This window comes from Miniopterus schreibersii, assembly GCF_964146895.1.
Source record: "Miniopterus schreibersii genome assembly, chromosome: 19".
In the NCBI taxonomy this organism is placed as follows: domain Eukaryota; kingdom Metazoa; phylum Chordata; class Mammalia; order Chiroptera; family Miniopteridae; genus Miniopterus; species Miniopterus schreibersii.
In genome coordinates, this window is record NC_138119.1 from 423,861 (window position 1) to 445,108 (window position 21,248).

Here is a 21,248-nt window from a genome sequence, read left to right on the forward strand (position 1 = left end):
ACTACAAACAAGTTGTTCAGGATGTCTGCGCCCCCTTTGAGAAACAAGTTGATTCTAACTGCAAGCACCCGTACCTCAAATGTAGTCGAAGTCCTTTAATTACTGAAAATTCTCAACTTTTGTGTCAAGGGTTAACACTTTACCAAATGCGGAAACCTGGGGGACCCTGGGGCACTCCAGGAATCGGGAATAAGGTTTTGCACACAGTAAAGGGATCCCCAAACTTGGAGCATTGGCAAACCCAAGGTTCCGCAGTAACTTTTCTAATATACCCACAATTGGCAGTTTTTTACCCAAGTGACAATAGAATAACAAATCCATGTATTTCAACCTACTGAAATGGCTATTAGAGTTCTAGTCATAGCAGCATTAATTCACCATTAAGTGTGATGTTAGGGTGGAATGCAGGACGTACCAAATGAAACAAACCCACCAAAACCTGTATTGGAAAGTTAAGATTTATTTCTCATTCATAGTTATTAACAGCTTTATTCCCTTAAGTGGAAGCAAGCTTGTGTTTTTATTCACAAGTTATACAGGGTATCACTGAATCCTACTCGTCAATAAAAAGGGTCCACTGACGTATTAACAACCTGGCTGAACCTGAAGGGCATAAATACTGAGTTAAACAGCGAGCGCTAGCCAACCCTAAAGCAAAGGCTCTTTACTGCGCCAAACCACCTCTTCTGGGAAATATCTGTGTACTTACTTTTATTACTACACTGAGACCTCTGCGCACCAGGTGGAAAATAGAAACAATCTCACCTCCGTAGCCTCCCACCACCATGCACAGTGAAAGTGTCACAGCTCTGCCTCAGATTAGTTGGGTGGCTCTGAAAAGAGCCTTTGTATTCTCAGGTGGTTGTCGTTCTTACTTCTTTTTGGGGGCAGGTTTCTTGGCCTTGGTAGCTTTAGGCTTCGCCGCCTTGGGCTTTGGAGCTTTGGCCTTCACTGGACTCTTAGCCGCCTTCTTGGGCTTGGCTGCTTTCGGCTTTTTCGGACTCTTGGCCGCTTTCTTGGCTCCTGCAGCCGCCGCCGGCTTCTTCTTCGGGGTCTTCTTGGCGCTCTTCTTGGGGGTGGCGGCCCCCGCAGCCTTCTTGGCCTTCTTGGCGGCGCCCGCGGGCTTCCTGGGCTTGGCCGCGCCCGCCTTCTTGGCCTTGGGCTTGGCGTCGCCGGAGGCCGCCTTCTTGTTGAGCTTGAAGGAGCCCGAGGCGCCGGTGCCCTTGGTCTGCACCAGGGTGCCCTTGCTCACCAGGCTCCTGAGGCCCAGCTTGATGCGGCTGTTGTTCTTCTCCACGTCGTAGCCCGCGGCCGCCAGCGCCTTCTTGAGCGCGGCCAGCGACACGCCGCTGCGCTCCTTGGACGCGGCCACGGCCTTGGTGATGAGCTCGGACACCGGCGGCCCGGACGCCTTGCGCTTGGCGGCCCCGCCGGACTTGCGGGCCTTCTTCTTGGCGGGCGCCTTCTCGGCAGCGGGCGCAGGGGGCGCCGCAGGGGCGGTCTCGGACATGGTCGTCGGTCGGGATTCCCAGCAGTAAAAAAACAGAAAGTCTCCGGGTGCGGCGGGGCTCCGGCGCGTGTCTATATAAACACACGGCGGCGCTGCGCGCTGATTGGCTCCCGGCTCCCTCTTCCGGCCTCGCAGCAGCGCAGCCTCAGCTCTGTCCCCGAACTGTGTTTGTTTCAATTCAGGAAAACCAAAAAATTAAAATTTCTTGTGGAGCAATCACACCAATTCTACCCTACATTGCACCGGGACAGCTCAAGCTTTGAGATCGTCATAATTTTTGCTTCCGATTAGCGTCACTTCGGTCTCAGCCTTTGTCAAAAGCCCCCGACACTCTGAGAGATCTGCAGGTCAGAGAGTCAACTTGTTGATTTTCGTTTAAAATATAAGTTTTCCCCTTTGTATCTTCAATATCTTGCTCTCCAGTAATGTTCTGTACCTTCTTGGCTTCTCATACATTTCAACAACTGTTGTGTTCTCATTGAGATTTACCCTGAAAATCTCTTTCACATGAGGAGAAATAACACAGGCTCTTTCAGGATTTTCCTGCAAGAACGGTAGTCACGGATGCTTGGAATAACAGCATTTCCTGATAATAAAAGGCTTTATTTTGTCTGTAAAAGCTTTATCATAGCCTTTTGTGACTATTGGGAAGGTTAGGTAATTTTTGGCTCTGAGGAGTCAATAGTTATTTAGGAAAATAGGGAATGTAGTATTCAGTGATTGTCCTGTCATGGTAGTTGGGCCGTTGCCGTAGCTGATAGCAGAGTAGATTTGGGTAAAGGCATAAAAGGGAGTTGGCTCCTTTTATGGCTTAAAAAAAAATTATGTTTTTAAAATGTTCATGAGCTTTTGGGTATAGAGGTCTGTCATGCTTGGGTAAGATAAATTTGGCAAAGAAATCAAGTAACAGCAGGATTAAGGAATATACACAGCTCAGCACACACACACTTATATAGAATTCCATTAGGAGAGGGAAATTTAAAAGCAAGCATGTTTTAGATTTACTACTAAAATTCTTATTTAAGAAAGGATATTTGTTTATAGGGAACACATTAAAGCTTATGCTGTATTTCCAGTAAGAAATTGATGGCAGAGTTGTTAGATAGGACAAGGGTCACAAGGTTTGGGCAGTTCTTACTAAATGCTATTTTTGCTAAATGCTGAAATGTAACAGTATTTTGCAGACACAGATATAACCAGATGAGCTTGACTGAATAAAATCCTGGCCAGAATCAAATCCGGTAAAGAACTACAAAGGAGAAAGTCCAGTCTCCTTTACTTGCTGCAAATAATTAAAAGCACCTATAAACGACCGTGTCTTTAATGAAAAGCAGCACCCTAAGCAGCGAACTCCTTGAGTCTGGTAACAGTGATTTGATTTTCTTTTTCACTCCTCAGGCTATATGCTTGTCTTTAATAAGCACGTCTGTTTCACTAGGACTACGGAAGGAAGAAACACTAGGACCCGACAGAGCAAAGCACAAGAAGTTAAGCTTTCTCCTTGATCCCATCGATGTTTCTCCCACATCTATGTTTCTCTCTCCCTCTCTCTAAGATAATTATGCTCAAGTTTTGCTTAATAAAAAACAACAAACCATGCTTAATAAACACACACACACATATCCTCAGGTGATGACTTAAAAAATGCTTGTAAATCAATAAATTTAAAATTTTAAAAATCTTTAAAAAAATAGACATAGGATTACAAAGAAAAACTATTATATTAAAATACTTTTATTAAACTCATCAAAAAATCCAAATTGGTGAAATATAAACATATGTGCTTCTTTATCAATACGTTAAACAAGATTACTCAATGAGCAAGAATTACAGTTTAATGGAGTAATATATTTCAATATTTTGAAATATTGACAGCTGCAAATGCATTGTGGTATGAGTACAGCACAGGTCCAGCCAGTTACACTGTTTGTTGCCTGCGTTCATAAACAGGGGAAATGCTAACATCTAGTTGGGGGATAGTAAGAATAAAGATGAAGTTTTTGTTGTGTATACACAGGCTCCCAGATGCTCTGAGTCCTGTCTGTGTATTCCAGGTTAAGAACACTCTGGAATTTGTTTCCATACAGTGTAAACTCAGGGAGCAGCTTTGATGAACTTGGTCCTCCTTATAGACCGTGGAGGAAAAGCCAAGTCTACCCAAAGTCATCTGGAAATCCTCAAGGGAATAAATGAGTTAAATATGTAAGTATTTATTATTTTGTTCTCAAGTGCATGGTTTGGGAACAGCACTCCCTTAAATGTGCCCCCTTGGCATATAATTTGGAGCTGAAATCAATTAAAGCCCACCAAACTCAAGAAGAGTATCTCTTTCCTTTTTAATGAAATTGAGACAGACCTGCTTTAGGAAGGGAACTTGAGCATAATTATCTTAGAATATACACTTTAGCATATATTTATTAAGTATTTTGGACATACTTAATTTATACTTAGAATTAAATGTTTTGTCCATGCAAAAATATGTTCACTAGATTTCCCTCTGTCCTGTACTTTCTGAGTTGTGTTGCAATTTTTTTTGCAGCTTTCTTTACCTGAATTGTGTTTCCCGTTTCAAATCCCAACCCCCTTTCTCCCTTTCCTCCTTTGTTCAGAATAACAAGATATCCCTCATTCTGCCCGTCTTTGGAATTTTCATGCTTCTGTGAATTCCCCGTATGCACATATTAAGCCTACATTTTCTCCTTAATCTGTCATCGTTAATTTATTAGCCCACCTAGAACTTGGAAGATAAGAAGAAAATTATTTTTTCATAGCCCTACAGAAGGTTTTAGCAAATCAGGACACTCTCTTAGGCTCATCTTTTTAGAAGGATGCATATTGAGGAGAGGAATAATTAATGTGGAGTGGCTGTTTTTTATAAATGTTAAACAATTTGCATAGATTAGCTCTTATATGTGTCTTTATAAGGAACAACATGCATTAACTCATATTTTGGGAAACCTGAAGCGTTAGTCCTCTTTGTGGAAAGTGTATGAAATGTTCCATTTAATGCCTCCAAGTATTGCACACACACACATATCCACATGGAGAAGCGTTCACTAACCCCCACCTCCAGTGCTCAGTGTTCCTCGGGCGCAACACCGGTTCTCAACACCTCTGAGCCCGGACGAACGAACTAAGGGCGGGGACTGGGTTGGTTCCCGCCCCTACCGCCTCTGTTTCCAATTAGGTCCGTCAGATTCGTATAAAGGTGCTGCGCTGTGCGGTACTCAGCATTGCGTTGCTGGCTCAGCAGCTGTGTTGTCGCTATGTCTGGACGTGGCAAAGGCGGGAAGGGCCTCGGGAAGGGCGGCGCCAAGCGCCACCGCAAGGTGCTGCGCGACAACATCCAGGGCATCACCAAGCCCGCCATCCGGCGCCTGGCGCGGCGCGGCGGCGTCAAGCGCATCTCCGGGCTCATCTACGAGGAGACCCGCGGGGTGCTCAAGGTGTTCCTGGAGAACGTGATCCGCGACGCCGTCACCTACACGGAGCACGCCAAGCGCAAGACGGTCACGGCCATGGACGTGGTCTACGCGCTCAAGCGCCAGGGCCGCACCCTCTACGGCTTCGGCGGCTAAAAGTCGACTGACAACGTCCTTTCAACAGCAAAACCAAAGGCCCTTTTTAGGGCCACCTATCTACTCACCTAAAAGAGCTGTCACTTTGGTTTTAAATTTCAGCCACTGGGGATGGCATTGTTGTGGTTTAAAGGTTTTAAAGTGGTTTTAAAAGAGCCGGTGGGGTCAATTTAGTTCGTATTTGCTATACTCAAAGCATTACAAGTCCTTTGACAGTATTGAGATCTCAGACTTTATTCCCAGTGAGATATTTCCTGACGACAGAAGTGGGTATGCAGCTACAAGTGTTATTTCCAGGTCTGGGATTTTGAATTTCCCTTTTTCCCAGTTAGGGAGGTGTTGAACTTTGGTCTTTGACCAGGCGGAGATTAACACCCTTCCCCCCCCCCCCCCCCCAGCGAAGTTCAAAGACTTGAACAAGAGCCCCTGACTAATCTCAGGAGGAGCAGGTCGGCCCCATAGCTGCACTAACCAGATCTAGTCTAACGTGAGATGAGAATAAGCCACATTATTGTTGAGTCTGCTTTTACCCTTTTGAGACAATACATGGAAGGCAGGTAGGCGCTGGGGAGGGTGTCTAGGAGAACTCAGGTCAGTGATGGCAATTCTTGCTGCATTTGGTATGAACAGTTATGGGTGCTGTGCCGCTAACAGAACCCTTGTCACCTTACTTCCGGAAGGAAGCCTCTGCCTCAGTTTCCAGGTAAATGAGGGAAGAGAAGTCCTTCAGTTTATTGGGGGGGGGGGGGTCGCCCTGTCGTCAATGGGATTACAAACTTTAGGCGTCCAGACCTCAGTGTCCCGCATACGGACGTTGAAAAGCATCTCCTGGAGCACTTGAGATCTTGCTCCCCAGCATATGCTGGCAGTTTGTCTCAAAGTCATAATTTTTTTTTTTAAACAAGAAAGAAGCACTCCCACCTTGCCTTACGGGTCCTGACGGCCCGGGTCCCTCTCTTCCCGGCCAGGATTCCCCACAATCCACCGGCTGAGCAGGGGAGGCGACCTGGAAACAGGATGAGGGGGATGGGCTCGGAAGGAAACTCGAAAGTGACGGTGAAAGGGGAGGACGGGCTGCAGGCCGCAGAGCCAGTCTCGTGAGGAGGCTGCAGCCTGAGAATCCTCCGCGCAGGCCTAGGCTCTGACAGGAGTTAGGGGTGTGGGAAGGACTGTGTGCTTCGCCGTAAAAAACCACCTAATTTCGAGCACGTTCCCTTAAGACTAGGAAAGAGATAAAAAGCAAAGTTGCAGTAAACATTGTTCTCTTACAGGAGAGCTGCAGCCACCGGACTCGTGTTTATAAAGAACCTAGGATAAAACGCTTGGCCAGGACCCTAAAAGCCCCAGGGCAAAGGGCTGGGCAGGATTCGGGAAACTAATTAGGTTCCAAAAAAACAACAACAAAAAAGACGCGCGCGGAGAGCCGCAGCGACACCTAACGGACGTTCCGCTCCCAGGGCGGGATTTTCAAATGCGGCCGTGGCCCCGCAGGCGCTACAGGATGACGCTTCATACAAAACGGAGAACAGACACTTTATGGCCGATTTAGAAGCTTCAAGCGCCACCTCCAGCCCACACAGCCCCCGTGCAAATGTTAAAAAAGTGACAACAGCTTAAAGGGACGGGAGTGAGTCCTGGCTTTCAGGCCACGTTCGCTTGCACTCCCGGGACCCCTGTATGGGGTACTTTTACCAAGAGCATAGGCAGTGCGTCTACCTCCCCGGGGCCAGTGATGCCATCCCGAGGGTTGGCATTAAGGGTCATTGAGGTCCACGACCTGCCAGTGAGCAGCTCTCTGTGTGAAAACATGAGTGGCTCTGAAAAGAGCCTTTGGGTTAGGACTCGGCCGCTTACTCGCGAGTCTACTTGGAGCTGGTGTACTTGGTGACGGCCTTGGTGCCCTCGGACACGGCGTGCTTGGCCAGCTCGCCGGGCAGCAGCAGGCGCACGGCCGTCTGGATCTCCCGCGACGTGATGGTCGAGCGCTTGTTGTAATGCGCCAGGCGCGACGCCTCGCCCGCGATGCGCTCGAAGATGTCGTTGACGAAGGAGTTCATGATGCCCATGGCCTTGGACGAGATGCCGGTGTCGGGGTGCACCTGCTTCAGCACCTTGTACACGTAGACCGAGTAGCTCTCCTTGCGGCTGCGCTTGCGCTTCTTGCCGTCCTTCTTCTGCGCCTTGGTCACCGCCTTCTTGGAGCCCTTCTTCGGGGCGGGCGCGGACTTGGCCGGCTCGGGCATGGTGGAGACCACAGCAAAAGTGATGAGCGACTAGAAAAGGTAGGAACAGAGAACCACATGTCCCTTTCATATAGAGCTTAGTATGCAAATAAGGGGATAAACTAAGGTCCAGTGTCTGATTGGTTGCTATTCAGGGTAACGTCAAAAGTATTTGCTCTGCCCAATCAGAACCAAGAATCCTAAATTTGCATTTTCATTGGTTAAGCGGAAGCTGCGCTCTTAAACAAAGCCACAATTCTTTTTCAGACTCAAAAAGGTTTATAAAATCTGCCGCCCCTGCACTTTCACAAAGTGTTCCTGTCGAGCGCGGGAATCAGGGCTGCCAGGCACGAACGCTTGTGTTCATTTGAATTAGTGTGGTACACCCTTGAGGGTGGAGGAAGATATTGGGGGGGAAAAAAGGTGGTTTGCCATCATCCATACTGACCCCAGGACAGTGTTTCCCACTGTAGACGCAACGCAGAAATATAAAGTAAAAATAAAGAGCAGGAGATAAAACCTTAGTGAGAAAGCAAAATAACTGCCTGAAGGGAGGTAAGAGAGGAATTCGTAGGTCAGTATGACTTCAGTTCTTCATATTGGAAAGTGTCAAGTCATTCCCAGCCTAGTCACAGAGCAGGATCAAATGCTTCTTCCATCTAACTTGTAAAATTATTTTAAAAAATTTAAAGTGAAGGAAACCAGTGTTTAACAGCTTTTAAAAAAATTATCATCATCTGGCTGAAACAGCTAGTTCTTTTATTCTGATCTTTTTGCAGAGAGATGTATCGTTTCTGAATTGGGCTTTTTTCCTAACAGTAAACCCTGGGACTGCAAGGTGCATGTGGCAGTCTGGCACCTAACAAGACCACACTCCAGAATTTATTGTCTTATCTTTGTTTCATAAAATAGGTATTGTGTTTTCTCACTTCAGTACTGAGGAAATCTCCCGAAGACGGATTCGATTTCTTTATTTCCTCCGTATTCCCAGTGCAGCCAGTGTAGCAATGTTCAGAATAACGGCTAACGTGCTTTATTGGTATCTGTTCATTTAACCAGAAACCCATATCCTACTGAATATTACTTTTTTTTTTTCATTTTGCAGAAAAGGAAACAAGATATATACCTAAAGAAGCTGAAACTGAATTTTTGTATAATTAAAAAAGCATTTATCTCACCTTTCTAACTGATTAGATGCTACTGCTATTTTTTATTCAGTCCCTGTAGTTAGTTCATAAGCACTTGATTATTTTTAGAGCTGCAAATTTGCAAACACGTTGTCCCCGCCATTGCCCAGCTGGCTCCAATCCTACTTTTCTAGCACAACACTTCCAGTGAGAGATCCTCCAATTTTCCTAACTGGAGCCTCCTGCAGCCTCACTTTCCTTTACTGGCCTGCATCCTATAGGAATGGGCTTGATTCCCATTGACACTTGTGTTAGATCCCACATTAGTAGAAGCCAGGTACAAAAAACACAGGTACAGAGACTCACCAGGGCAGAAAGCCCCAGACACCTAGCAAGGGGCAAAACTGGGAAAACAAGAACCTTGTCCCCAGGATAACCTGTCTTCCCCTGGCATATAGCTAGTCTTCAGGTTTAGACCCCCCAGAGCATTTCTTCCCTAAGGATAACATCTAGGCCTCCTCTCCGTTGTACTTCAGCTCCAGGCCCAGAAAAGCAGTAAAACCGGACAAGTGGTCCTTGGCTGACTCAGGACCAGCTGCATTGACTAATGACCCCCTGCCCTGGCACCGGCCAATCAGTGGAGACCAGGACCCTGAAAGAGCCCACCTGGAAAGCTGGTGAATATGCTATTGAGACCCTCCCCTGAGATCTCCCCTAAGATTTCCACCTGCAAGAAAGAGATTAAAAAGGCTCAGGATAAAGGCCCCAGCGTCATCTCCTTCCCCCTTCTTACCTCAGAGGGGACCCCACGAAACTTGCAACCTGGGGAGCAATGGGCAGCAGCAGCTCTTCCTCCCCTAACCCCCTGAACCTGTCTCCAAGGCCCCCCTTCTCTCTCTGACTTCTCAGTGAGCCAAAGCAGCCCAGCCTGGGCTCTCCTGTTGCCTCTTCTATGGTTTTCCTTGTTTCACTGTCCCAAGTACACTTTTGCTGCCATCATGAACACAATACCCTTTGACTCTGCTGTGTAGCCCTTCCCTTTGGATATCCCCTCTCTCATTTCCTTTCCTTAAATATGTTAAAATTTTCTTTATTCACTGAGATGCTATTTAGCTGCTTGTGTGCCACTTTCTTTCCTTTCTACTAGGGCCTGGCTACTCAAACTGTGGTCCTTGGACCAGCAGCAGCAAAAGTCACTCAGGAGCTGGTTAGAAATGCAGAGTCTTAGGCTCTACTCTTGACCTACAATCAGCCTCTGTATCTTAATGAGATCCCTCTATGATCTGGTTGCACACTAGTTTTGGGAAGCCAGGTGTAAGGGATCTTTGCTCCTTACCTGCAAGGAAGGAGTGGGTGAAGAAAAAAACAAAGGGCACAAAGGGGCCCATTCCCCTGGAATCCCTTCCATTTTCCATACATATTTTTAAACACTCTCCCTTTTCAACTCTTTGTCTAGGATTGTTTGTTGTCAGTTATTAGCATCACCATCAGCTTTTAAAAATTAGTTTTATTAACTTACTAGTTGAGAATTTTAATGTATTTCCATTGTGGGTAAAGGTGAAAGTCATCATCAATTGAGAGCCAAAGCTCTAAAAATATATGTGAATATTCTGTGATGAAGGCACATTGCCTGGAAACACAAGACGTTAGTGGTCTTCATTTCCAATTCAGGAAAAATATGAATTGTAAAGTAAGAACGTCAAGTCAATAACCCTTGACCATTTTCCCAAGTGTAACCATTGGGTTTATAAGGTTTACAGAATGGGTATAAGGGACCAAGCGACTAATTTTTAAGTGCGTGAATTGTAGATTGTTAAAGAAAAACCACATGCCCCAAATGGCATAACCCATGCTAAAACCCCAAGACACCAAACCTAGATTTAATAACTGATCTAATTATAGTTTCAATCTCTCCCAGAAACCTAATCTTAATCAACCAGTCTGGAGTTTTCTGGTCAAGCCCTAGTAAGGTAATCATCAGTGGGCCCTCTCCACAGAAAGAAGAGGCAATCAGCATGATAAAAACCCTCCAGTTGTCTTCCCTGAAAGAAAAGAAGCCCTGGCGCAAGCATACAGCTTTCTTTTCTTTTGTTCATAGCTTCCTTTCCCACCCTTCTTCCTATGAAAACTTTCCATTTTGTGCCACCCCTGGGAACCCATTCTAGTTGCCAAATTCCATGCTGCCTGACTCAAGAATCAGTTAAAGAAATCAGATCTTCAATTTTACTTCGCCGAATTTTGTGTTGCTACAAGATGAACCTGGCCTCTGTATAACACTGAAGAGTGCTGAGGATTGACCCAAACAGGAGTGTTCATTCCACTTGTACATGAATTTAGTGAGATACACACAAGGTATAGGGCAGACAGAGTAGTTCAAGAATTATGTTAAATAAAAGACAGGTTCAGACTTTGTAAGCAGAGACTTTTTGGGAAAGGATAATTGACAAAGGTTGAAAGGGACGATTGCAATAGGGCCAGAGTGACTGTTGCTTAAACTCTGCAAGGGTTCGGCAAAAGGGATTTTCTATATAGGAAAGTTAACAAGATTAGAAAGAACTGAGATGAGAAAGTGGTTTGATTGGAGAGCAGATCAGACAATATTTTACCCAGAGGTTATCCAGTTCTCCAGAGGGACACTTAAGAAGGTAAAGGTTGGGTCAAAGTTCAGGGACCTGGGGGCAGGGAGGAAATGTAAAGTTTGGCTGACAAGCAATTATTCTGATTGATCAGTGGGGATTAGCAGTTCATTTTTGAGTTGAATAGAAATTTGGAGAACCTGTGTCATAGGTCAACAAAGAGTTAATCCTTGAGTCCTAATGCTTTGGGGGAAAGGTGGTTCCTTACACGAAGCCATTTTTGGAATACAAAGGAGGGGTAGGGATTTCTCTAACCTTTGCAGTTTTCTAGGGTCACAAGGCTCAGATAAACGTCAATATTGTCAGTTACATTCACTGATATCTCATTTAAATCTTGTTGGGTCTGATGTTTTAAAAAAAATTAAAGGTGTAAAATATTGAACACATTTGGTTTAACTCTAATCTGAAATTAAATTACTGAAATATAACAATTTTTCATAAAACTATAAGTTGGACACCATGGAAATTGCCTCTCCAGGTGGAGCTGCTGAATCCCAGTTGTGACAGTAATCATTTGACTGATGAGTGAAGGGCGTTATTTGCACCACAGGATTGTTAATTGAAAAACAAAATTGACTCCTTTGCTTTTAAAATAGATTCAGTGAAAGCGTCTTGAAATTAATTTGCCACGGGTTCATAGCGCCACCTAGTGCCTTCTGAAGGCAAAGACAAATCCCTAGAAGACTCACACATACAAAGAAGGAACAGCAGCTATGAAAAGAGAGATTAAGAATCCTGAGACTATGGACAAATTTTACAAACAAACTTCACATTAAAGGATAATTTTCAAGACAAAGGATAAACAAATTATGATTATAAGGAAATGGGATAGGCAAGTCAAAAAAATCTATCCTATACCTTTCAACCTAAATGGTTCCTGGCACGGTTGGATTTTACAGGTTTTTGTTTAATTTAAGGGGTTGATAATCCCTATTTAACAAAAGGTGTTTCAATAAAAAATAATAGGTCTCTTCCTTTTTATTTTTGAAAATATATATCCGTATTATCTAAACTAGATAGAAACAAAAAAATAAAGGAACTGACGAGATAAAAATTATAGTCTTGTCTTATGAACATTGATAAAAAAAAAAAAAAGGCTCTATTTGAAACACAAGCAAATGGAAACCAAGATTACATGTTATTTAAAAAATAATAGTATACATGTAGGTTTTATTCCAAGAAAGGAAGAAAAGTTTAACATAAATCTTCCAGTGAAAGATATTAGTAGGCTCAAATTATGCTGTCATATCCATAGATCCTGGGAAAGTACTTGCTAGAATACTCATCTTATACATTTCTTATTTTTTATTTTTTATCATACACATTTTCAATAGAAAATAGTCAAGATGACCACCCCGTCCAAAAAAAAAAAAGAAAGAAAGAAGAAATAAAGAATGGTGCGTTTTGACTTAGGGCTGGCACTTTAAAAGGGGCTACGGTTATCCTGAGATACAGCTTTCAGCTGTTAGAATCTGTGTTAGTGTTTATTCAAGTCCTTATAGGCCAAGTTGACAAGAGGGTTCAAGGAAGCCTGGGTAGAATTCAGTCTGAATTTTACCTGCTGTTATTTGATTAATTGCTTAGAGTTACCAAGAGAACATGTCTTTTAGTGCGATGTTTTAGAATAGGGACCCTGGAGCTAAACTGCCTGGGTCAGAGTCCCTTCTGCCATTTGTTAACTGTATGACATTGGGCACATTAATTTAAGCTTTGGGAGATCCTGTAAATCTGTGGGTAAAATTGGGATAATAGTTCACAGATGTTATGAGAATTACACGTTAACTTCTGGAAAGCACTGGAAATGTGTCTGGGTGTTTGCAAAAATAAATACATAATAAAAAAATTTAAAATAGATACAAGTAACTGGGAAGGGTTGTGTGCAACCTGCACCCACCCAAATCAACATTATCTTTGTTGGGCCTTTGGCATTTTTGCCTTACTGGGCCCCTTCCTTCATTAAAATAACAATAACCAAAAAAAAAATCACTGTTGAAATTATATGAAGATTACTTCATTAACATTATAACATTTTCATCGACCTAAACGTTTATTTTTTTCTTCTGATTTCAGAAATGACAGTCTCTTCGTGAGCCTCTAAAAGTAGTGTGGGCCCTAGGCCTGTGCCTCTTGTGCCTAAGGCACTGTCTGCCCTGAAGATGACATTTAAAAAACGAAACCTTCAAGGAGCGGATAATGCGATCCGCTCACAGGTGCCCTACGTGCGAGGACAGTAAGTCGGGGTGCGGCCGGCAGGGCGACTCGGGAGCTCATTAAGGGGGGTCCTCAGCTCGGGGACAGTCGGGGGCGGAGAAAACAGGTCACGGAGGGCGGGGCCTGCTTCTCGGTCGTCAAACTGGGTTTCCTGCTTTCATCCCGAGTGGCCCGGGGCACCGCTCGCACTCCCGGGTGAGCAGCGGCGGCCCAGAGAGGCCGGGACCGCAGCGAGCCGCGGGCGACGGGCTCAAGGACGCCCAGGGACGCGGTGGGAGGGGGCGCGGAGGGGGGCGGAGTGCGTGACGTGCGGGTGCGTAACTAGCGTCCCAGTCAGGATCCCGCGGGACGTGGGCTCGGTGACCCGGCCAGGGAGGAAGCCGGCGTGTAGGGACGTGTCCACGTAGAAACGGCGGAGGGGCGTGGGAACGTAAAGGAGGCGGAGGGGCGTGTATACGTAAGACGCGAAGGGGCGTGTCCACGTAGAAACGGCGGAGGGCGTGGCAGCGTCAAGACGGCGGAGGCGTGTTTACGTAAGACGCGAAGGGGCGTGGGTACGTAGACACGGCGGAGGGGAATGCCCGGACGGCACTGGGAAGACGCGGGCGCTGAGGGGCGTGCCTGTGCGGGACACCCCGGGAGCGGAGCGGAGCGGGGCGGGTGGCTCCGGGAGGAAGCTCGCACCGAGGTGGGTGGGTTCGGGGATACGGGTCAGCGGGGCGGGGCCGGATGGCCGCAGAAAGCAGCTCAGGCAGGGACGGCCCGAGAGTGGGAGGTGGTAGCGGGGCTGACTGACGGCCCCAGGGGGCAGCGCCGGCGGGGGGCGCGCTTTCCCTCCCCCGCCGCGGCCCGCACCGCGAGGGTGGCCTCTGCCGTTTTTCAGGACATCTCACTTCCAATTCAGACCCCAGTGATACTTCGGGTTTGTGGGGCTGTTTGGTATCAGCTTTTCAGGGGAGCACAGTTCCCCAAATGTGATGTCCGGGCCGGCTGTCGGGGCACCACCTGGAGCAAATGATGGGCCCCCACCTTCCATCTGGTGGTTCAGAGACTGTGGGGCGGCTCCGCTCTTCATGGCTCGGCGCACACGCAGGTTGGGGACGGCTTCAAAGTGCTGTTTCCCTTAGTTCGGAAGCCGGAGGGGAGCTTCTCGATGTCAGCTTAGGTGATGGCTGTTTCCCTTCAGGACCGTCACCAAACCCCAAACGGGTTAGGCCTTACCTACTCAGACCTTCATACCAGAAGATAAGTGAAAAATACATTTTATGTTTAGAAAGGGGATATGTTAGGAGAAAGATTTGAATTAAAAATGGATGCAGAATTCCAACTCTCCACAAATTTTTTTAATCATAACATCTCATTTATAGATGTTTTGCTATCCTCTCATTCAGACTTCTCTAAGCAAAGCTAGTCCATGGGAAATAATTAATTTCCAGTAAGTAGGTTTGTAACAGACGTAAATTTTATTTTTATAATTGAAACAAACAAACACGAGAAAGCTAAAACACCTTGTTTGGTCTCCTCCACTCAGGTGATGATCTTAAGATGAATCAGTGCGCAGAAAGCAGGGTGGGTTGGATTTGTGTGGGATAAACACTAATTATTCTCAGGCAGCTCAGACTTTTCGTATTTCATAACTTCTGTGGGATGATTCATACTTTCAGTTATTGTTTGCATTCATTTCTTCTCTGCATTCATCTCTGCCCTAATTGAAAAAAATAAAAGGTGGTGTTTGTTAGGTGCCATTATATTTCCTATGCCGTGAAGTGGCTCCTTTTATACATTTGCTTGTATAATGTGGTATGAAGCATCTCTGCAGTATCACCTACACTGTAGTCATTATTAGCATGAACAGCTAATAACTCAATTCATACTTAGTCAAGAAGCGTTCCTGAAAAATAGGACCTGTGCTCAAAATCTGACACCTACCCCTCTTGGGGTGGTATCCAAACAATTCAAAAGGTCATATTTTCTACCCTTAGTTTTTGAAAAGAATTGGCTACTCTGATTTACATTTTAAATCAGTGACTAAGGAAACTATAATCATTAACAATTGCTAAGTCTACGACATACATTTCCATAACTGTTTTTAAGAGGTTTACATGAATTATCTCTTAATCCTTAGAATACTTCTAAGAAGTAGTGTACTGTTATTATTGTATGCATGAAAAAAGTGAGTCCCAGAAAGGGACAGCTCTTCTCTGGTCTCTATCCCTATTGTTATAGACATATGTGTACAGTGATTTAATTGGTTAATTATGTCATGCTGCACGAATGGGAGATTTGGACTATGGTATCAGCACTACCTCCAGAGTGACTGGAGACTCAAGATCAGCCTTGTGGGCAGTCAATCAGGTTTATGTGCTAAAACCTCAATAAAAGTCTGGACAACACCAATTTATTTTTTATTGTGGTGGTGTGGAACTGAACCTGAAATATCTCCGAACTCCATGTGGTTCTTTTTCAAATTTGTGTGGTCATACTTTATATTCTCTTAGTCCCTCAATATAAATCAAAGTCTGTGTTTTTTTAAAAAAAGGTATTAGTCACTGGAAGTCTTTTAATTCCCTCTTTTTACTCATTTTGTTTCCACTATCTGTTGCTCTTATTCTTGTCATGGTTTCTTGTTTCATTGTGTGTTTGGTTTATTTTGGTTGTGAAGCTGCTCTTTCATTGTCTTTGATACTTTATCGGTAGAGATTTGCCGAGGCTTAAAACGAAGACTTCCTTCAGGGAGGATTTGTATTTGCTTTTACCAGGTACTCAGGGGTCCACAACCAGTTTGGGATATCTCTGAACTAAACTTTCAGCCTGGGTGAATCCCTGTGGTATTGAAGTCATTGGGGCTTGTAATCCAAATTCTAAGTGGCTAAACATACCCTGCTCAGCACCAGGGTTCAGGGCAGACTCTACTCTTCTTTGCAGTCATCAGTGGTGAGTGTGAGTGTGTGTGTGTGTTTATTTCTAGTTTCATCCTTCCGCTCTGAGGATGTAGCTTTTGGTCTGGTGTCTCAGCTTCACCAGGAAAGACTTACCAGGCTCCCCACCACAGACAAGCTTCACAAAACAAGGCTCAGGTTTGGGTAAAAGCCAGCTGTGGTGCTTGGGGTGTCACATGGGCCAAGCCCCTGGGCCAGAGAGTTCTTTACTTTCTTAGTGGCTCTCTTCACTGCTTTTAAGAATATTAAAAATGTTATTCTGGCTTTTAATTGTACCCAGCTTGCCATTGTGGAGAAGGGGAATAATTCTCTTTTCCCTCTGGTTCTTTTGGGTAGCCAAGTTACCTAATCAACAGAAAATCGATTAAGAAGACAAACTGAAATTTAATCTCGTGCACACAGGAACCCCACATACATGAGTCAGACACCTGGCATACATGACAGGTTCAGAGATAGAAAGGGCAACGGGTATACAAGACATTCTGAGCTAGGGATGAGGTCTGGCACTTTGGGGGCTTCAAAGGGTTGGTTGTTGCAGCATAAGAGCAGTGTTTAGTAAATAGAAGTTTGTCCTGTCCTACAGACAGGTCAAACAGGTTCTCTCCGATACTCTTATGGGCAAGGCCCCTAATTCAAGTTGTAAGTAATTAAGGGAGGGGTAGAACCTTTCTCTTGAGCCCAAGGCTAAAATTGCCTTTAGCGCAAAATAATCCTAATATCACTGAGGCACATCTTGGGGTGGCTCATTCTGAACCCCCACATATTATATAAAATATATTCCCATAATCCATAAATCTGTTTGGGAGACAGGGCACTAGAATTTCTAAATTTATTCCTCCTAAGCCCAACACCATCTAAAAATTCATATCAACCAGCACTTCACGCCCAGCCCTGCCTCGTTTACCTTCCAATTTCTTGTTGAACTCTGAACCACTGGTTCCTTTCCTCCTGGTTACTCTCTCCCAGCCCTTCTTGCCTCCTTTCCGAGATTTATGTTCTGCAAATAGTCCATCCCCCAGCATCCAAAACCTTTATGCCATCTGACCTTGAGCAGCATAAGCCACATCCTGCCAGACCTCCTTGGACAGCAGGGAAGGGTAAAGGGTACTAAGGGGGCTTCAATCCTGAGGTCACTATTGCCTATGCAGCCAGACACCTTAACTCTTGATGGGTTTCTCTGTTGCAACGCAGAGGACTTTAGAGCTGAATGCTGCCAAAAGACGACTGTAAATGAAATAGGATTATCTGGGAAAGAGGGTATAGTAACCGACAGGCTTTGAAGGCATCTCAAAGACTGGTTCCATTTCCTCTCCCTCGGTGCCTTTGGGATACAGAACAGGCTCCTCTCCCTCCCCCACTGGCTGCTCGGAGGGAGTCTCAAGCAGAAATGGGACCAAATGCAGAGCAAGCAAACCAGAAAAACCTCTGTATATTTTGTTAAAACACATTGTTTTCAGCCCTTTTTTCCAGCAATGGTTATCTATATGGTTAAAAAAAAAAAAAGGAAAAAACTCAAAAGAACAGAGTTGTCACAAGATGCCCACTGTGAGTGGTAATCTCCAAATCCCTGATCACTTTATCAGGATCAATTTCAGAGATGAGAGCTGTACACCTGAAATGACATTTTCAGGTCAAATTAATTTTTACTTACGTGATACTAAATGACTAATGGCCTTATAGAACTGTACTTATCTACAGTCAGCATACAACTTGTGGCAGTTATTACTGCTGGATACCTTCCAAGTATCTCCTACACCTCTATCATAGAACAAAATGGTAGTGCAGCTTTTAGTTCAGTATGAGAAACCCTACAATAGGCTACGAGTGAAGGATTACAACTCATTTGTTGAAAGAATGCGTGGCTCTGAAAAGAGCCTTTGGGGTTAGGAGTCGGGCGCTTACTTGCGAGTCTACTTGGAGCTGGTGTACTTGGTGACGGCCTTGGTGCCCTCGGACACGGCGTGCTTGGCCAGCTCGCCGGGCAGCAGCAGGCGCACGGCCGTCTGGATCTCCCGCGACGTGATGGTCGAGCGCTTGTTGTAATGCGCCAGGCGCGACGCCTCGCCCGCGATGCGCTCGAAGATGTCGTTGACGAAGGAGTTCATGATGCCCATGGCCTTGGACGAGATGCCGGTGTCGGGGTGCACCTGCTTCAGCACCTTGTACACGTAGACCGAGTAGCTCTCCTTGCGGCTGCGCTTGCGCTTCTTGCCGTCCTTCTTCTGCGCCTTGGTCACCGCCTTCTTGGAGCCCTTCTTCGGGGCGGGCGCGGACTTAGTGGGCTCGGGCATCTTAGCGCTAAGCGTCCCACTACCACTAACGCCTGGCAAAATAATCGCACCCAGGGCAAAGCCACGAATATTTATAGATACTGTATTCAAATGAGGCTAGTAATATATCCATCCTGATTGGATTAATCGCAGTATGTCGTCACAAATGAGAATGTAAATAAACTTTTCATTGTACCTTTTCATTGGCTATTTCATTACTTCGCTTGACCCAATCAGAAGGCCTAGACTGTGCTACCCTGAGCTGCTCTAGAGGCCTCTTCAAGCTCTGTGCGGTGTATTGGAGTGCACAGGAAACTGGATGAGAAAGCGCTAGCTGTAGTGCTGTGGGTGGAAGCAATCTCTGCTCACTAGCACAACTCCACGCGCGAGTCGGGCCCGCACCAGTGGACACTTAGCGGCCGGGCTTATATCCTGGATGCTGACGCAGCCGAACAGGCGATGTTGAGAAGCGCATTACCGCGCGCCCCAGGCACTTAAGTGAAGGAAGCTACCAGGAACTCAGCAACGTGCTGTGCGACACGCTGAAATCTAGTACAGTCCTAGTGTTTTAAATACTTGGTTATATGTCTTTCCTCTCATAGCCACCAGTCTGAATTCTAACTTTCGTTAGGTGCTAGGAGGTTCTTTCGCCAAGTGTGTCGGGGCGTAAAGTGTCACAGTGCGGGCCAACTTACTTTTACATGGCGCGCAGTACAGCCTCCGCGTTTAGACCAAGTAGACGGAGGCGACCTAGACCCAAGCCAACTCCGGTCCCAACTCCTCCCTGAGCCGCGCGTCGCCCCAGGCTCGCCCCTCCCCGGAAGCCTGCTCTGCTCCGCGGACCCTCCCTTTCCCCGAGGCCCGCCCGCCCCCCAGCCACGCCCCCGTAGGAAGTGCAACAGCTCTTTTCCTGAGATCTGGGGTGGCTCTGAAAAGAGCCTTTGGGTTGTATTTCTAACAGTTGGCCAAAGGAACCTACTTCTTCTTGGCCGCCTTCTTTGGCTTGGCTGCCTTGGGCTTAGCGGCCTTCGGTTTGGCCGCCTTGGGCTTCACCGCTTTGGCCTTGGCCGGACTCTTGGGCATCTTCACCTTCTTGGGCTTGGCTGCTTTCGGCTTTTTCGGACTCTTTGCCTTTTTCGCTCCTGCCGCCGCCGCCGGCTTCTTCGCCTTCTTCGGGGTCTTCTTGGCGCTCTTCTTGGGGGTGGCGGCCCCCGCAGCCTTCTTGGCCTTCTTGGCGGCGCCCGCGGGCTTCCTGGGCTTGGCCGCGCCCGCCTTCTTGGCCTTGGGCTTGGCGTCGCCGGAGGCCGCCTTCTTGTTGAGCTTGAAGGAGCCCGAGGCGCCGGTGCCCTTGGTCTGCACCAGGGTGCCCTTGCTCACCAGGCTCCTGAGGCCCAGCTTGATGCGGCTGTTGTTCTTCTCCACGTCGTAGCCCGCGGCCGCCAGCGCCTTCTTGAGCGCGGCCAGCGACACGCCGCTGCGCTCCTTGGACGCGGCCACGGCCTTGGTGATGAGCTCGGACACCGGCGGCCCGGACGCCTTGCGCTTGGCGGCCCCGCCGGACTTGCGGGCCTTCTTCTTCACCGGCGCCTTCTCGGCGGGGGCCGGGGCGGCGGGCGCGGCGGGCGCGGTTTCGGACATGCTGCTGGCGAGCGTGGGGAAGCGAACTCGAGCCGGAAGAGGAACAGTGGCCGGGACTCGGGCCGCGCCGCTGCGCCCGCGCGCTTATATAGGGCGGAGCTGCGCCGTGATTGGTGCGCTGTCCAGCCCGCCTCGCTGGCAGCCGCAGAGTGTCCTCTCGGATCCCGAGTTGTGTTTGTTACACCTCGAAAAATGCCCAAAATATAAAAATTCCCTGCACCGAATTGCCCGGTTTTGCTCACAAAGTGATCCCCGAAGTCTCAGGCTTCACCCAGGTCTCAAATGATGAGGAAACCACAAAACTTTATGCCAGAAACTAGCAATATTTCCCGCCGTGCTCTTCAGATTTCAACTCTGAGAAACAAAACTTTCTATTTTCTTCGTAAATTATAAACCGATCTTTAACTGTGGAGTTTTCTGACCTTTCAAATATGATTCTCCAAGTGGTTAGCTTCTTATATGTCCAAAAACCATGTCACTGGAATTAAGATTTTTATTACAAATCTGCGCTTAAGTGAGGGAAGTAACACAGGCTCCTCGGAGAGTCCTGCCTATTGAGCCGAGGGCATCTGAGTTCATCAAACTGGATTACTGCAACGCCAAACAAATTATTGCCCATTAGGGGTCAAATTTTGGAGCCCCGAGACATCAGTCTATGCAGCCATGGTTTTAGTTTTGTGTGCAGAACCCTGGGTTTTAAACAGTGGCTTAGAATAATTCTTTCCCTTCTGCTCCCAAGGGTTGGGGGCGGGGCTGTTGGTTCTTGTCTTCTGGACAACTGCTCCATGAGTTTACATACCTTGAATTCAGGATATTGGGAAGGAAGGGGAGGCCAACACATAGGGTACACAGAAATGGAAAAGCACTAATTTTCAGGTAACCCACTGATGATGTTCATAAAGTCACTGGGAGTGGAGGTGCACTTTGAGGAATCTGTCTGCAGTTTTGCTGAGTTCTTTCAGTCCACGCTTTATGATCGAATAGTAATATACTAGTTAGAATTTAAATTCAAGCATTGGCCATAAGGGGAAATTAATGAGAAGTGTAAGTTGTAAGACATCTATTCCCATTGTTAGAAAAAACCAGGCCCTGATATTACTGAATAGCTGATAACTAG

General features: G+C 46.5%; 5 protein-coding genes across 6 annotated transcripts in view; 2 read left to right on the forward strand and 3 right to left on the reverse strand.

Moving 5' to 3' along the window:
- The window catches only part of LOC308548950 (histone H2B type 1-C/E/F/G/I), a 329,370-nt gene that overhangs the window by 294,117 nt on the left and 14,005 nt on the right, over window positions 1-21,248 (forward strand). The window lies entirely within an intron of this gene.
- H1-4 (H1.4 linker histone, cluster member) lies at window positions 443-20,166 on the reverse strand. 2 transcript variants are annotated; one of them, XM_081121120.1, is made up of 2 exons: window positions 19,583-20,166; window positions 443-967 (listed from the first exon to the last, which is right to left on the reverse strand). In XM_081121120.1, the coding sequence occupies exons 1-2, from the start codon at window positions 20,129-20,131 to the stop codon at window positions 872-874; spliced, it is 645 nt and encodes a 214-aa protein (XP_080977246.1). In that variant the 5' UTR covers window positions 20,132-20,166; the 3' UTR covers window positions 443-871. The 2 variants fall into 2 exon arrangements, with proteins under 2 accessions (XP_080977246.1, XP_080977245.1); XM_081121119.1 differs by lacking the exon at window positions 443-967 and having other exon boundaries at window positions 19,445-20,166.
- Window positions 4,762-5,148, forward strand: LOC308549123 (histone H4). The gene has a single exon (XM_081121449.1). It carries the CDS (start codon window positions 4,777-4,779, stop codon window positions 5,086-5,088), a length of 312 nt encoding a protein of 103 aa, XP_080977575.1. The 5' UTR covers window positions 4,762-4,776; the 3' UTR covers window positions 5,089-5,148.
- On the reverse strand, window positions 6,929-7,356 carry LOC308549010 (histone H2B type 1-C/E/F/G/I). Its single transcript, XM_081121237.1, has one exon. The coding sequence runs from the start codon at window positions 7,329-7,331 to the stop codon at window positions 6,951-6,953; it is 381 nt and encodes a 126-aa protein (XP_080977363.1). The 5' UTR covers window positions 7,332-7,356; the 3' UTR covers window positions 6,929-6,950.
- Window positions 14,726-19,302, reverse strand: LOC308548949 (histone H2B type 1-M). The gene is made up of 2 exons (XM_081121128.1): window positions 18,126-19,302; window positions 14,726-14,989 (listed from the first exon to the last, which is right to left on the reverse strand). The coding sequence occupies exon 1, from the start codon at window positions 18,512-18,514 to the stop codon at window positions 18,134-18,136; it is 381 nt and encodes a 126-aa protein (XP_080977254.1). The 5' UTR covers window positions 18,515-19,302; the 3' UTR covers window positions 14,726-14,989; window positions 18,126-18,133.

Excerpts from the sequence above, each read along its gene's own strand:
- LOC308549123 (XM_081121449.1), top strand. The coding sequence starts at position 4,777 with ATGTCTGGACGTGGCAAAGGCGGGAAGGGCCTCGGGAAGGGCGGCGCC.
- LOC308549010 (XM_081121237.1), bottom strand. The coding sequence starts at position 7,331 with ATGCCCGAGCCGGCCAAGTCCGCGCCCGCCCCGAAGAAGGGCTCCAAG.
- LOC308548949 (XM_081121128.1), bottom strand. The coding sequence starts at position 18,514 with ATGCCCGAGCCCACTAAGTCCGCGCCCGCCCCGAAGAAGGGCTCCAAG.
- H1-4 (XM_081121119.1), bottom strand. The coding sequence starts at position 20,131 with ATGTCCGAAACCGCGCCCGCCGCGCCCGCCGCCCCGGCCCCCGCCGAG.